Source organism: Polypterus senegalus, chromosome 8, assembly GCF_016835505.1.
Source record: "Polypterus senegalus isolate Bchr_013 chromosome 8, ASM1683550v1, whole genome shotgun sequence".
NCBI lineage: Eukaryota > Metazoa > Chordata > Cladistia > Polypteriformes > Polypteridae > Polypterus > Polypterus senegalus.
In genome coordinates this window covers 123,821,896-123,838,762 of record NC_053161.1, presented here as the reverse complement: position 1 = coordinate 123,838,762, position 16,867 = coordinate 123,821,896, and the positions used below count along the sequence as shown (strand labels likewise).

The 16,867-nt window shown below is 34.8% G+C and overlaps 1 protein-coding gene across 7 annotated transcripts in view; it reads left to right on the top strand.

Moving 5' to 3' along the window:
• ppp1r12a (protein phosphatase 1, regulatory subunit 12A) overlaps positions 1-16,867 on the top strand; it is a 309,313-nt gene that overhangs the window by 177,202 nt on the left and 115,244 nt on the right. For all 7 annotated transcript variants that reach the window (XM_039761743.1, XM_039761744.1, XM_039761740.1 and 4 more), the window contains exon 9: positions 6,309-6,418. In XM_039761743.1, the coding sequence (XP_039617677.1) occupies positions 6,309-6,418 (110 nt within the window). The remainder of the gene's footprint in view (positions 1-6,308; positions 6,419-16,867) is intronic.

The following is a 16,867-nucleotide window of genomic DNA, read 5'->3' as shown; positions in this document are numbered from 1 at the left end:
TGAACTCAGGTGTGATACACCACAGTTAGGTTATTTTTAACAAGGGGCAATTACTTTTTCACACAGGGCCATGTAGGTTTGGATTTTTTTCTCCCTAAATAATAAAAACCATCATTTAAAAACTGCATTTTGTGTTTACTTGTGTTATATTTGACTAATGGTTAAATGTGTTTGATGATTAAAAACATTATGTGTGACAAACATGCAAAAGAATAAGAAATCAGGAAGGGGGCAAATAGTTTTTCACACCACTGTGTATATATGTATGTATGTATGTATGTGTGTGTGTGTGTGTGTGTGTGTGTATATATATATATATATATATATATATATATATATATATAATGTGTCTTTACATTGACAATCATGTTACATTATTTTTAAAATGTTTCCTTTTCTTTTTCATAACTTTAACACACTACTTCTCCCCTGCAAAGAGCAGGTATTTTGATAGTCTATACTAATAAAAGGCAAAGCCCTGAGTCACTCACTCTTCACAAATTCTCTAACTACCCGTGTAGGTAGAAGGCTGAAATTTGGCAGGCTCATTCCTTATAGCTTACTTTCAAAAGTTGGGCAAGTTTCATTTCGAAATTCTACACGTAACAGTCATAACTGAACCTACTTTCGTCCATATACTGTAAATAGCCTGCAGCTCGGTCGCCGTGTGAGGCAGAGTTGCGTCTCGCATCATCACGCCTCCCAAGTAATTGAGTGCCTGCCCATATAAGGTAAATATTCGCAGGTGAAGGACTGTGCTTAGCAGATTCATAAGTGCAGCTACTGCAGAAACCTTCCCTCTTTTAACTGCCGGGTCTGCGCTAAAATCGAATAAAGCCGTGGACATCGCAAGATCGCACAAGATATTCGTAAGATACAAGTTTAATGAGAAGACGCAGGGTATAAAGCCTCGATGCTAAAGACCTGGCGAAGTCATGCGTTCTTTGCTGGCCTAAAAAAATATCTGAATCACAAACTGATGTTAATTATATTTTTTCCATTAATACTTATTAAATAATTCCAAATAGTCTGTCCGCTTCCTATCATAGCTTTTCCGATGGTTGTGCTGCTTCCAGACATATATTTTCGTTTAATAAGCATTTAACCAATCATATTTCAGCCATCATTTGTTGCCAGACAGAGAGGCCTTCATAATTCGTTGTGCAGGCACCCTAACACAGAATAAATGTCGATTAACCTGTTGCTTCAACCATTCAGATTTTGAGTTGGAGTCAGTAGGTCCCTCTAGCAGGCGTACGGCAACGTCACCGTATTCAGACCCATTGATTGGATAGAAGGCGATATGAGGAACTCTACAAAGCCACTGAACGCACCGCAGGCGCTCCGAGCGCAAAATCCTCGCGCACACTATGGCAAACTCCATGGCAGGATTCTGGACAATATTTGCCAGACACAGACCAGATTTCAAGACCACGAAAACCTGATGTTTGTCACGCACCTCGACCCCCAGAAGTTTCGGGAATACAAGATAAATTTCCTGCTCTGTCTCAGCTAAAAACAGAACTGACTGTAATGTATGCTATGGATGATTTTGCAGGAAAATCTCACACTGATATCCTTGACATCCTTCATCAGAAAAATCTGAATGAGAGCATGGGGCAGCTGTTCACATTGGTATATTTTACGGTGACTATTCCCGTGTACACTGCTGCTGTCGAGCGGATATTTTCAGCCAAAAAGCAAATTAAAACTTCTGCCAGAAATACAACAGGGCAGGTTCGACTTTCAGCATTAGCTTCGATGGCGATAGAAAAGGACTTTTTGATGGAACTAAAGCACACGGATAATCCGTACGACAGAGTAATTGAACTGTTTTTGAGGAAAGAGAGGAGGATGGATTTTGTTTACAAATAATCAGAATTTTTGGTGAGTAAAATGTTGCAAGTTTCCTAAATAATATTGAAACTTTGAGTTATTATTGATGTTTTTCATGTGTGTCGCAGCTGTAGTTGCATTAGAAAGGAACTTGTTCACCCCTGGTTTGTCTATTCAATAAAGGCATTTATTGTGGCTACAGGAGTTATCTATCTGCGATGCAACGGCTCTTTATAATGTTTCTGCATATTAAGATGGTTTTTATAACCATAAATTAGTTTTTTAGGGGCGGGTTGATTCAGACAGAGCACTACTGAAGGCCTAGGTATGAGATGCATGGTCTGCCACTCGACCAGATGATATGTAAATTACAAACATTACAACCCTAAAATAAGCAAAATTGTAGAGAGGTTCAGATTATTCTTCTCCCAGTGTGTCTCTCTAAATCCTCCGTGCGGGAACATTATAAGGCTTAACAATCTTATTGTTACATCTTCTACGTGAACCGAACTGTCCTTATTACGAAGTCTTCCTTGCTTTACCGCTGGCTGCTTCTTTCCATTCACCTTCCTAGCTCTTTATTTAAACAGTTTTCTTTCTCACCTTTCTTTCAAAATACGCGCCTCCTTGACTTTTTACAGTCGGATCCCTTTACGTCACACCATGGTACGTTTAGCACAAGTTACATCTTACATTCACGAGTAGCGATTTGCGTAGTGAACACTTCGATGAATGAAACCTGTTATCTTTTCAACGGTTGACAAACACGGAATGTAACTTCATAACAACACGTCCTCCAATTACGAACCTGATTGAAAGAAATAATGATAATCAAATCCTTGATGACAGCAACACTCATAACAGTGACAAAACAATTACATTGACGATCAGGTTATGTTATTTTTAAAATGTTTCCCTTTCTTTTTCATAACTTCTTTAACACACTACTTCTCAGCTGTGAAGCGCGGGTATTTTGCTAGTAGTACATAAAAACAAAAATGATAGCACATAACCAAGCTAAAATGACAAAAATATCATAGTATATCTTACCATCATGAACTATGAGACTTTTTTGACCATCAGTTTGCAAAATAATACATTTCAGTTTGATATGCCTTACTGTTTAATAAGGCCATGCACCAGAGTCAACAGATGACTGTCTTGTCTTTTTTTAGTTTGTGATTTTGTGAATATCTGGTTGCTGTACAGCCTTTTTTACAGTTTTAAAACATCATTGTGTCAAAATAAACTGCTACTCACAACTGCTGTTTGTGTTTTTGTTTCTGCTTGAAACTTGCTTTAGTGTGAAATTCACCTTTAAATAGCATCCATGTGTGCCCCTATGCTCATGCTCTTGTTCAAGAGCCTAAAGTAACGGATGGCATTCACTATGCCAGTTACTATATCATAATTTTAATCACATTATGTCATGTCTCTGTATTGTCAAAATGAAAAGATTGCTACTTCACTCATTACTCATAGCTTATCGCTCTGCAATCTTGACATTTAGTCTTGGAATTTACAGATAAAATCTACTTAAATTTATACATGAACATAGTATTCTGCATGACCCCTCATTATCTCTTTACTGATTGAGCATAATCTTTGAGTTGTACGCCACAAAATGTCAAAAGCAACCAAATGCTATTGAGTCTTTTTAATAATTTTTGTGTACTTTAGTTGTGGCATCTTTTTTTTTCCCTAAGATGTATTTTCAAGTCTCAGGTTCCCCTGACTCTTTCTTAAAATACTTCGTTTTTGCCATTTAAGCACAGTTAAATCAGTGTGGATTGTGGTGGTTTGATTTTCTTTTAATGGATTGGGGTTTGAAACTGGTGTGGAGAATTTCTGGTTAGGTAGTTTCCTAATGCTAAATTTATCCTGTCTTTTAGGCATGCTCTGATCTGGGTTTTTTTTTTCTTTTCTTTTCTCCCCTCCTAGGGCCAATACCGATCACAGATTTCACTTTGACACTTATTGAGATGGCTTATTCCATTTTTTTTTTCTTTTATTCTTTTTAAAAAACGGTTACACTAATAGCTCCCACATAAAGGCATTGACATATTATCTAAATTAAATTGTTAAATTTGGTATTTTATTATTAAAATATAGACCACAGCTGTTACCTGTTCATTTTTTTATTAAAAAATACATTTTTATAGGCATATTGTTCACTGGCCATAAATTAATAAAATTTCCTCAAAATAAATACTTTTTTCAACTAATAAAATATGTACAGGAAATATTTGTCCATAATGCATATAACGTAAAAGAGAATAAAATGCTTCTCATATTGATTGCAAGCTTTCATACTTTGTAATTTATTCTACAATGTAGTTTTGTATAATTGTAGAAAAAAAGTAGTTTTTATTGTATGTCTAACATAAAATATTTTTCTCACATACTATCAAACACTGTTTAAGTGCATGTATATTTCTTTTTACAGGTTTTAATAATCTTTAATCATTAATTCCACTAGTTTGTTTGTCTGGTAATATAAGCATTTAGTTTTTTTTTTTTTTTCCAAAACTTACACTGTGTGATACACAAACAAATAAACACAGTACAAACAAAAGGAAATTAGTATAAGTCAGAGAATTTCATGCACACAACTCAAAAAAAAAAAAAAAACTGCTGCTGATATGGATCATTTTGTCTGTGCTAAAATTCCAAACAGAGAAACCTATCCTAAATTATTGTAGAAAGTCATTAAACACAAGTCTCACAGACCTCATTTAAAAGATTCAGCATATTGGGACAGGAAAGATTCCAAAAATTGTTTTTACAGAAGTTCTGAAATAAAAGTGAAACTAATGAAATAGCAACAATTCAAAGAAAAAAAAAATCTTACAAGTGTGTATCCAGAAAACCAAACACGGGGGTTGGCGAGCGAAGCCCCCTAATGTATATATCTTCTGATCCAGGCTCAAAAAGATAAAAAAAAATCCTCTAAAATGGATAAATTTCCTTGTTCAGTGATCTTACTTATCCATTTTAGATGATATTTTTTAATCTTTTTGAGCCTGGATCAGAAGATGTCATTTATAGTTCCTAAGATTTTTAACTTGCAATTAACCTAGCTGCAGTACTTCCAAAATAGCAAACCTAAAGCTCCACAAGTAACAAGTGAAAAGAAATTCAAACAATCCTACCCCAACTTACTCTGTCTTGCTCCTTCCCAATGTATCTTCTTACAAACCTGAGTTTTCAGTTGCACTGATGTTTTCAACAAAGTGTGTTTTCTGATGATTGCTCTTTGGGTATGTCATAATTTAGACAGTTTTAGAAATAAGTTACTTTCCATTAGTGTCAGGAAAGCAACTTTTGAGGTCACTTACCTATAGCTGAAGGTGTGTGCTACTTTCTTCTTGTTCTTACTTTTTTTTTTTTTTTTTACACACCACAGTTGGGAGTATGTGTTCATTAGTGCCTATATTGCCAACATCTGCTTTTGTTACAGTAAAGGACACCCCACTCCAAACAGAGATTAAGTTGTATTTGTGGATTTTTTTAGTAAGATAAATTCATGTGGAATTTCAAGGCCAATTTGACTGGCCTTTCGTACAATATTTATCCTTTCAATTAATTTTGTTTAGGTGGTAGTTTACTATTGAGCGCAGGGATTTGATGCTTTTCCATATTTGTGCTGGCCACAGAGAAGACCTCTTCCATTGCTGGGTAATATAAGTGCATTGTTGTAATGAATTCTGGATCTGTGTTCTGATCAGAGAAAATGCAGTTTTATTCTTTGATCTGGAGGCCATTTTCTGTTGGTTTGTGTTGCCTTCCTCAATGTCTTGTTACACCCAGTTTGTGGTGGGTTTAATTTCCATTGTTTCTCTATTTTTTTTTTTAGGAAAGGCACACAATATATAGGCATCAGTGCATGACTGCTAACAGTAGTAGTCAAATGTATATTGTCTAAACTGTACAGGGTTGTGTGACTGACAGAAGTTGGGCTAATAGGACTGCATGTAATTGATAAAAATTAATATTTTGATTATTTCTACATTGTGCAGTTGCAGTAATAAAAACTTAAGAAAACATGAAATAAAATTATGATTGAAAACAAATGTTTACAAGTGATCAATAATTTATAGATTTATTTTGTTACTGTTGATGTTTATATAAACTGCTTTATTAGCATAACCTTAGTAGATTTGTCATGCTAGTTTTATTTACAGATTTTGTAAATTCAAATAAATATCTCAACATCATTGGCCCAGAAATCAGTCTTATTTTCTGCACGAAGCAAATGGCAGTAATAAGTTTTGCAGTTTTACAAATTAAGTTATGTTTTCTTCATCTCTGTAGTGCCTAAAGAAGTCATTGAATATTTACACCCGATATGAGCAGAAGGTGCTTCTCAATCGTGGCTTTTCCATCTTTCACTACACCTTGTGTTTTTTTTTTTTATATATTTTGAAATTAATGTTTTACTTAGTGGTGTTTTTTATCCTTACTACTTTTAGAAAAAAGTAAAACTTCTGCACCTGTAAATGATGCGAATAGTACCGCAACACAGCCAGTCAGCGTGACGGTATCCTCTACTCAGGTGACTCCTACTTCACCAGTTAAGAAGGTATGTAATGAATTTATTGTTAAAAGTATTTTATATAATTATTTTGCTATACAAATTTTTCATTGTTATAGAACCTCTTACTGTAATGGTAAAAGAATAATGGACTTTAACAATTACATTCCATGTGTAAATACATTGTTAAACCATTTAAAACTTATGTTGTTCAGTCTTTCTGATTTTAACTTTAATTCTTCAGTTAATTTGTATTTTTTATGGCTTGATAAGTTTTTTTATATATAATTTTGTATAGCCAGTCTAAACAATGTATGTGTTTGTGTTTTCTACTTTCATTTTTACTGTTAATATATATTTTTTTTTTTTTACTTAAAGCAAGAAAGTCACAACCATTGTCATGGCATTATTTCAGGGCTTCACCTATACATTCACCTATTTTTTGTTTGTTTTTTGCAGTCTTTAAAAGTATTATAACCCAGTGCTATTGACTGTTCCAGGTTATGACCGTTACGCGTAGAATTTCAAAATGAAACCTGCCTAACTTTTGTAAAATAAGCTGTAAGGAATGAGCCTACCAAATTTCAGCCTTCTACCTACACGGGAAGTTGGAGAATTAGTGATAAGTGTGTGAGTGAGACAGTGAGGGCTTTGCCTTTTATTAGTATAGATGAGAGTAGGGCTGGGCAATAAAACAATAAAGATGATTTTCATGAAATAACTTTTCATTGATAGAAACATAAGACATGATTGATACAACGTCGATATAACTCATTCCATCCATTTTTTAACTGACATTATGAAAAGCCAGTGCTAATGAGAGGAATGAACCAATCATGTGGATGGAATAGAGTTATAGCCACGTCAGGTTAGGTTGATCCACACAGGATTTAGTGTAGGAGTAGCACCTAACAGCAGTACATGTGTTACAGCAACCTTGCAAGCCAGTACGTTAGGAGAGAGAGCAAAATAAATGAAAAAATGATGATAGTATATGTTAAAGAAAACTCATAAAAATCAAAGAAGACACCCCAGCAGACACAACCCAAGGCTCAAAAGATGAGAAAATTGTTGAAAAGAATGGTCAGAAGAATTTGGTAGTGTGGACATATTTTGGCTATTTAAAGTCAGACAGGAAGCCGAGTAGTGTGCACTGCAAATTATATAAAAAGCATGTTCCCACAAGGGCAGGCGATACCACTAATCTTTTGTACAAAATAATAGTGCTATCCTTTAGAGCACATGCAATGCAAGATTTTACAGACCCAGACCCAAGCAAGTACTGCATTAATGGGGATTTATTTGCTTTTTTGACTTTGAGTAGAGGTCTGCGCTGGACTGATTTTTATTATACCCATGATCACCCGCTCCCACAGTACTCCATCCACTTGGCCTCATTTGTCCCACTCGCAAACTAATGGTTTTGTCCTACTCCTGCCCGCAGAAACGTATTGCTTCAATTAAGAAAAAAAGTCACTCATAGTTAATAAGCCTTTTTAACATGATCTTGTACATGGAGGTGGCTGAAGGTTTCCCCTCTTTGGGTCCTGTTGTCCTTTTTGCTTTTTTTTTTTTTTTTTTTTTTGCGATGATTCTGCTTCATCACTATTTTGTATAGCTCTTCTGATGGGACTGAAATAAAAATTTCTGACCACAAGTTTGCACATTTTTTTTACAGACAGGATCAAAAAAGAGCTGTGTAAGCAACATGACTTGTTAAAGCTTTGTAAGAAGACAATCAATTATTATTCTGTATTGAAATACAGTAATCCCCCACTCTATCGCGGTTCAGCTATTGCGCCCCCACTACATCGCGGATTTATTAATACTATTATTATCAATCAATCAATCAACATTTATTTATATAGCACATATTTATACAAAAAAATGTACCTCAAAGTGCTTTACAAAATGAATAGAGAAATAGAAGACACAATAAAAGATAAACATAAGTCAACATTAATTAACATAGAATAAGAGTAAGGTCCGATGGCCAGGGTGGACAGAAAAACAAAAAAAAAACTCCAAAGGCTAGAGAAAAAATAAAATCTGTAGGGGTTCCAGACCAAGAGACCGCCCAGTCCCCTCTGGGCAATCTACCTAACATAAGTCAAACAGTCCTCTTTGTATTTAGGGTTTTCATGGAAGGACCTGATGATGATGGTCACGTAGACTTCTGGCTTTCAGTCCATCAATGTTGGTGCATCATGATGCTTTGAGTAGGTGGTGGTGGCGCAGGCCGCCACCACAAAGAAACCGGAAAAAGAAACGGAAGAGAGAGTAGGGGTCAGTATGGATTTTGGAGCCACTGTAAATAGTTATTATGAAGAATTGAACATACAGAGTATCAGTATTAAGTTAAAGTGAAGTTATAAAAAGGCCATGTTAAAGTAATGTGTTTTCAGCAGTGTTTTAAAGTGCTCTACTGTATTTGCCTGGCGAATTCCTATTGGCAGGCTATTCCAGATTTTGGGTGCATAACAGCAGAAGGCCGCCTCACCACTTCTTTTAAGTTTAGCTTTTGGAATTATAAGGAGACACTCATTTGAAGATCTAAGGTTACGATTTGGAATATAACGCATCAGGCATTCAGATATATAAGATGGAGCGAGATTATTTAAGGCTTTATAAACCATAAGCAGAATTTTAAAGTCAATCCTGAATGACACAGGCAACCAGTGTAGTGACATCAAAACTGGAGAAATGTGTTTGGATTTTCTTTTCCCAGTTAGGATTCTAGCAGCTGCATTCTGCACTCGTTGCAAATGATTTGTCTTTTTTGGGTAGTCCTGAGAGGAGTGCGTTACAGTAATCTAGTCTACTGAAAACAAAAGCGTGAATTAATTTCTCCGCATCTTTCAGTGATATAAGAGGTCTAACTTTAGCTATGTTTCTTAAGTGAAAATTAATTAAGTGACTATTAATAGGGGGTTCTGCCCCCTGCTCGCTTCTCTTGCCCACCCCATCATTTGGTTTACTGTATGAACAATTTAAAGGGATTATTTTCATTGGAATTGTTACATATGCATTATTTTCATTCTTACTTAAAAACTTTTGTAAAAACAATATTTGTCCTTTATTTCCTGCACTGGGCATGGTTAAATATCTTTCTCGCGGCACTTATAATGGTGCTTGCGCTGTGAAGGGAGGGTCTGAATGCTCGCTAAAGACATGCGATCGGTTCAGCTGGTGTCTTGCTGCTGATGCTGGCCAGCTGTGTGTTGTGCTTGTCGCACTTTGCTTCCATCACTTAAAAGCCTATACAGCAGCTCTCTTTGTGAAGGGGGGCAGCTGAACATAGGCTAAGCAGAAGTGGACAGATCAGCTACTGGCTTTGTGCTGTTCTGCCAAGATGCATGCCTGTTCTGTTTGGGTTGTGTAATGGCTGAATGCACCTAAGGAGAAGTGCTGGGATCTGGTCATGATTGCTTCGCTCAACGAGGCGTGCTATGCTAATGCTACTTTGTGTTGGAAAGGGGGGAGCTCAGTGCATGCTAAGGAGAAGTGCTGGCTCTGTGCTGCTCGTTTTTCAGCTTGTTGCTCTGTGTGTTAATCATTTAAAAGCCAGTATAGCAGCTCTTATCCTGTCTCACTGCCTCGTCTTGTGTGAAGTTAAAATGTTTTTTATAATAGAGAGATACTCCTATCCTTAGCCCGACATCCACATATCATATGTGTTTACAAAGTGTGTTTTAATAAGTTTACATGTGTTTAAAGCGTGTGGGATGGGTAATTTAAGGCTTAAACTATAACAAAAAATGTGGTTTTTCTGTATCGCAGATTTTCACCTATCGCAGGTGGGTCTGGAACGTAACTTCCACGATAGGCAGGGGATTACTGTAAACTACAATCTATGTTAATTGTTATTCATTCTACAAAAATGTGGAAGGTATGTGTTGTCTATGTACAAGTTGCACATATAAGTTTAAGATTAAGACTTGCACTTTTCTAGTGGGCATTTTACTAGTAGCCTAAGCACTCGTCACATTCTCATAGTACGTTTTGCTTATCAATGCAATCACACAGTAACAAAGCAAAGCATTGTGAACGTACTGGCTTCTCGTCTGCTCACAAGCTTTGTGAAGAAAGAGAGCATTACTACCAGCTGATCATTGAACTTAACTGCACTCTTTGATTTAGTGCAGTTGCATTCAATTGTGATTATTACAAATGATTACACACTACTTCTTGTTCCTGTGCCTTTGCAATTCTCTTAAAAGATATATAACCAAAAACTTTGGGCTGAGAAGTGTTGCTACTTTGTAGAGCATGTGGTTAAGAGTTGGTGCTGAAAGGTTTGGTGACAAGTTCTTTCAGTAATTTCTGATTCTAAATCAGTCATTGTGTCTTTGAACGGTTTCAGAGAAGAAAAGTAGCCAACTGTCAAATTGCTGCAACAGTGAATTCAGCATTTATACCCATTATTCCCTGTTTGGGTGACCCATAAACTTGCCTCGTTGTCCAGTATGTTTAAAATATGTGACTAACTTTTTTTACTCTCACCAGAAGCTGTGTAACTTTAAGTGCTTTCTCCATCACTGCTGGTGTAAAAGCACTTGAGAGAATTGTGTTAGGGTCATTCCCTGTCAAATACACAGATTTTCCATAAATCCCTCGCACTTTGGTCTCAGGTGTACCCGTGTTATCCAGGAGACGACAACCTGTAAAACTATTTTGATGTAAGATCAATACTTTCCAAGATACAGCCAATTTTGTGGGGGGTAAGGGCGTCAAATTTGACATGGTTTTATTTTCACAAGACCATATATCAAGAATTAAACCAAGCAGGCACCACTTTTGCATACTGGTACCTTTATAGGTATAGTACATAACAAAATTTAAATGTTTGGTCCAGGTGATACCACTTGGTAAGAGCAGACCTTCAAAAATGAAAAACAAATATTTTGCATCTTTGGCTTTTTTTCAAGTTTTGGTTTTCAGAAAGCATGCTAACTAACTGATTCAGCCTGCTGAAATTATTTCCATGTTTAGATACCTATACAAGGCAGAAACTGCATCAGAGGTTGACCAGCAGACCTCTTAAATGTGAAAAAAACATTTTAGGTCTAATTTTCAGACCGGCTTTATGCACTGTGGAAATGTCCAGACATTTTTAAAATTATTTTTCCTGTATCCTACATGGTCCCTTCTTTCTCATACAAGTCTTACTTTTTTATGCAAATCTTTCATTTTTATTTTCCTTTCAAAATATGGGTTAAATTCCCCATTTGTCAGTAATGATAATTACCATGTTCTTCATCACTAACTTGGGTATAGGATTAATGTAAAATAATAAATCACCAAAGGCAGATTAAGCACAACAAATGAACAACAGCTGCTTGATTTATCATTAAATACCATTAAATGAGGCCAGATAAAATAGACAACCCCTCCCCTTTCCTCGGCATACTTAGTATATCTTTGGAAATTGATTTTACATCAAAAAATTTTTTACAGGTTGTCTCATGGGTACATGGGTACACATGGTAATTTTTCCAGATTTTTTTTTTTTTTTTAAATAAATTTGAAGTACATGGACCATTGGCTAATTTGACATGGAATGACATGTTAAGAATGTGGGCACTACATCGGTCAGTAATAGCCAATTCTGAAATTAAATTCTTTTAATCGCGTTTGCAAAAAGTACCCTTGACACAAGATTGTAGCTCTCATTAATATAATAGATGGTAGCAGATATGATTAATGTTAATTGAAAAGCAGATCCCGTTAATAAGGCTATATTTATTTTTAAGCCAACTGTACTAGTAGACTATTTCAACATTACTCATGTAAAATTAAAAAACACATATGCACATGTAATTGTAGATAATTTTACCTATCTTTAGTGAGAAGTCAAGCAAAGTGAAACCTTTTATTGGCTAACTTAAAAGATTACAATATGTCATTTTTCCAGTAAAAGGTAGGTAGAAACTTTATTAATCCCAAGGGGAAATTCACATAATCCAGCAGCAGTGTCATTTTGCTTGACTTCTCACTAAATTCTTGATGCCTAGCACAGTACAACACACTAGTACTATCTTCCTTTACGTATTTAACACAAGAAATAGATGCCATGAGTTGACTTTAAGGTAAAAGCCACCTTTTCACCATTTACTTAAAAAGGATAGTCAAAATGCAGGTGCATTGTAATGTTTTTGCTCGTAATATACAAATAGTTTATTGTAATTGTTTGAGCAGCTCTTCTTTTACTTGTATGAGCAAACAGCCAGTGTCTTAGTCGAAGAATGACTGTTCAGAATTACATTCATTGCTGTTTTTAAAGCAATACAATTGTGATGCAATGCCAATTTTGTAGTTTTTGTAGAAAAATAAAAATCCTACAGTGTTTCGAAGATCTGCAGAGAGAGCAAGTCACTAGTAGCTGACTGAGCACTCAAGAACTAATCAGTCTTTATCATTTAACTTGATCACTTATTTGTCATTTAACTCACTGTCGATATTACTGTAATAAAACTGTTTTATCTGTTTTGATTAGATTTATTTAAGAGATTTAATATCTTGTGAAATAAGTTATAACTATTTACAGATTGGAGGAGATCAGAGCTCAGCACTTCTTAGCCAAAAAAATTAAACATATTGTTGCAAAGTTTGTCTAAGGTTTCATAGATTGAGCATGAGGTGATTTAGGAAAGGTGATTAGCTAATCCTTACTATATCAGGAAATAACTGCCATGAAAACAGTTGTTTCTTTCTGAAATTCTTGTCATTAATATTTTGTTAGTGTGTGTTTATTTCATGCTTTGTGTTTGTGTGAAACTGATGAATTCACATGTATGCATATTTAAAGTGCTGTGCACTTGTGTTTATATAAATCCTCAAAAATTACATGTTTATGTATGGTCTTAACATTTATTTGTCGTTTAATATATTAACATTTTATCAAGTTGTACTAATTTTCACATCTTGTCAGATTTTGAGATAAGCAATTTATTTCTTCTCTGTTTGATTGTGATTTGTTAATGTATTTTCTCACAACTTTTCTTGTCTGTATACAATATTGCCTTTCTTTTGAATTTCCCTTAATCTCACTTGTGCCAATTTTGGCTTCAGTCTGATTTTATTACTCCCATCATGCTTGTATCGGAGCCATTTGATCCTGCTTCATGGCGTCAAGGCTTGCGCAAAACTGGCATTTCTCTTGTGCCCAGTAAGGGTGAAAAGGCAATGGTGAGGCTTTGGTTGTTCTCAGGAGTTATGTTTTTACTTTTAACAAAATACTGAAAGCTAAACTCAAAAGGCTGCATGATTTGATTTTTCCACAAGTCTGCATGATCAAAAGGATTTCAGTGACAGCTTCCTTTGTTTGTGCCTTACACTCGTGTTTGATCAACTCTTAGCAGTTTCACTTTTTCCCTTTAGTTGTCAATATTATTAGACTCGCTGAATACTAGCTTGTTAACATTATAAACTAATACTATCTGAAATGTAATTATTAAATGCAGCTTTAATAATGTTAAAGGTTTTTAATAGAGACATATTCTTCAGGATATCAATTTTTGCTGTGCTGCATTTTACATAAAGACTACCGATTTTGCTTATTTTATGTCTGCATGAACTTTAATTTTGGAATTTTTGCATTCTCCGAGTGTATACTTTCTTTACTCCCAAACTGAAGCATGTTCCATTACTTTTCCAAAACAATTATTTTCGAAGAGGTGTCTTTTTAGATAGTCTTTCGAAATTATCTAATTTTTTTCCATTGTTGGCAAACATAGTAAATAATAACACACTAAAGGTAAAGTCAGTTTCATACGGAATAATGCATAGGTATTGGGCCTTATTTTGTCAGATTTATTTTTTCATGCTATACTCACATAAGGATTTGTGATCAAATGATGAATGGGGGCAAAAATGCAAATTCACTTTTTATTGCCCTGTATTTCTGAGCATGTATGCTTTAATATTTTTGAATATTGCCAGTTTTTTGCATTCCATTTCTTTGACCGTGATTGTATATACACAAATTAATATTCAAATGTTTTTGTGATTTGTTTTGGGAGGGTTAATCAAAAGTAAAGGCAATTTTGAAAGTTATGTGATAACCTCAATGGATAGAAGCTAACGAATGCAACACGTTCAAATGGCATATGTTATTGAATAAAATGAGAAAATTGGCCAAGGGTTCTTTAAACTTGGGCACTCTATAAAGGTGTATGAGGAAATTGTTCCATTAAGTGTTTGTTTTTTGTAAATTTAATTGTTTACATTTGTTTGGAAATTGAATGTGTATTTAAACAAAGGAATGTCTTCAGGTCCAAGTCAAGGAACAAGTTGTTTAGGCTAGTAACTACTGGACACAGCCATGCACTTTCAATTTCATAGTTCCATTTCTTAATTGAAATAATTGTTTACCTGCAAAGAGAGTAGTGGTTGTAGACATCAATAAAGCTGTTGTAAATTTTCTGGTATGTAGTGTTGTGAAACTTGCAGTAAAGTAAAAATGCAGTAACCTATACTTTAGCAAGAAACGTGAAACAGCAAAGGATTTTCAGATTTCTGTTTTTGCTCATCACTGCCAGGATCAACCTATTCATACTTTTAAATAGTTAGCGTGCGCTTCTTAGTAGTGTCCCGATTAATGCTTAAAATTACTTTATATTTTTTTGAAAGTTGCTACATAAATAAACATTCAATTGCTTTTATCTAAGTGAAGTGAAGACTAAAAGGGCCTCATGTCTTAGTTTCGGTAATGACATATGGGCAGGAAACAGTATATCTTCTGGCCTCAGTGAGCAGAAAAACAGCATAGCCGAGAAAACGATTGAGTAATACAGTACGTGTATTTAGTGAGACTGAGCAGTCCAAAGCAGTATTTAACACTTTCAGCTCCATGTTCTTTTTAATTGCATCAGCTTGAACTTGCAGTGATGCACATTTTTTTCGAGAGCTGTATTTTCAAGTATTCCATTTTTATGAACAATGTAGTCTTCATATTCATTTTATACGGAACACCACCTTAGTTATGAGCACTTCATGCTTTACAGAGAAACCAAGGGCAAAAAGTTAAGAATAATGCTAATAAAAAAATAAAGTAAAAACATACGGTACTAATATAAATGAGGCACACAGAATATTTAACCTACATTTCAAAATATTGTTATTTTTTTATTGGAGTGTTAGACTCCTAGTTGTAATAATATAGCAGAAACAATTCTTTTAACCCATTTTCTTTTAGGCATAAACAGGCTGCGCTGTGATATTGGTTCTGAGATACTTTTTTGCATCTTTCAGATGCCCAGACATCTTACCTGGCACCATTTGTAATTGGTGTTGACTGAAAAAATTATTTACTGTTGCAGATATATGCAAAAGAGGAAATCCTACTAAGTCCTTCAGTGGTTAATCCAGAGGTTGGATGTACTGTTTGTATGAATTGGCCTAAATTAAAATTTAATCACCTAATCAATAAAAGTTGCTTGGAAAGCTGACTATTGAGTGTTTTTGTGTATGAAAGAAGGAGGAATGAAAATACCAATGGCATTAAAGTAATATTAAAGCATATATTCACAGAAATATGATGTAAAATTGGTTATTTGAGTTTTGTGTCCAATATTAGTACTAGGTTTTGTTTCCTATTTCTGTTTTAAAGTTATTGTTTATAAACTTTTTCAAAAGTTTTTTGTAGAAATCCCAAAGATCTATAGAGCTTCTAATACGTCTTGCTCTTCTGCAGATAAATATGAAGGCATCATCAGCTTTTGAAATATAAAAGAGCATTTCTTGATGCAGAAGTGAAGTCTTCGGAAAATAAAAGAAGCTAAATCTTTACTGACACTAGTAGCAAATCCGACACAGTAGTGACTGCAGTTGTAGTGTTCATACCAAAATACTTTTGTAGACATTTATGCTTATTCAATATAGATATGGATCTGATTACAGTGAAAATGCATCTTGTCTGATTCAGTATTTTCTGTTGAATATTTCTTCTGGTATAAGTGCATCTACTGTTCCTTGCACCCATCTCAACACCCATCATATCCCCAGCTACCACAAAACTTAAATATTGTCCTTTCTGGATAGAACCTGGAGTTGTTTCAGTTCGTAATGTTTATCTATATGATTATGAACTTTTATGTTGATTAGTTGTAAGATTGAGATAAACAGAACACATATTCCAAAATAAGACTTTTGACAGTTTTTGACATTAAGAAGATATTTAAAGAAAATTAACAAAACAAGGGGTTTGCTTATAGAAGAAATTATTTGTCATTACAGGTTTAATTGCTATGTTAGCTGTAAATGCACAGAGCATGTATATAGAGTGGTGGAATGTTAGCTCAAGGTCCTTCCTTTTCACTCTTCTCACTGTACCCAGTCCTAATGTGTGTGTTCTGCAACCCACTCTCCTATTCTGCTGTGGATTTGGAATCATTTAATGGCAGCAACTGACTCATTTCTGCCTTCTCCAAAGCCTTTATGCATCCCACACTATATATGTGTTATTCAGAAATACATAGCAAATGCAGGCATGTGTTT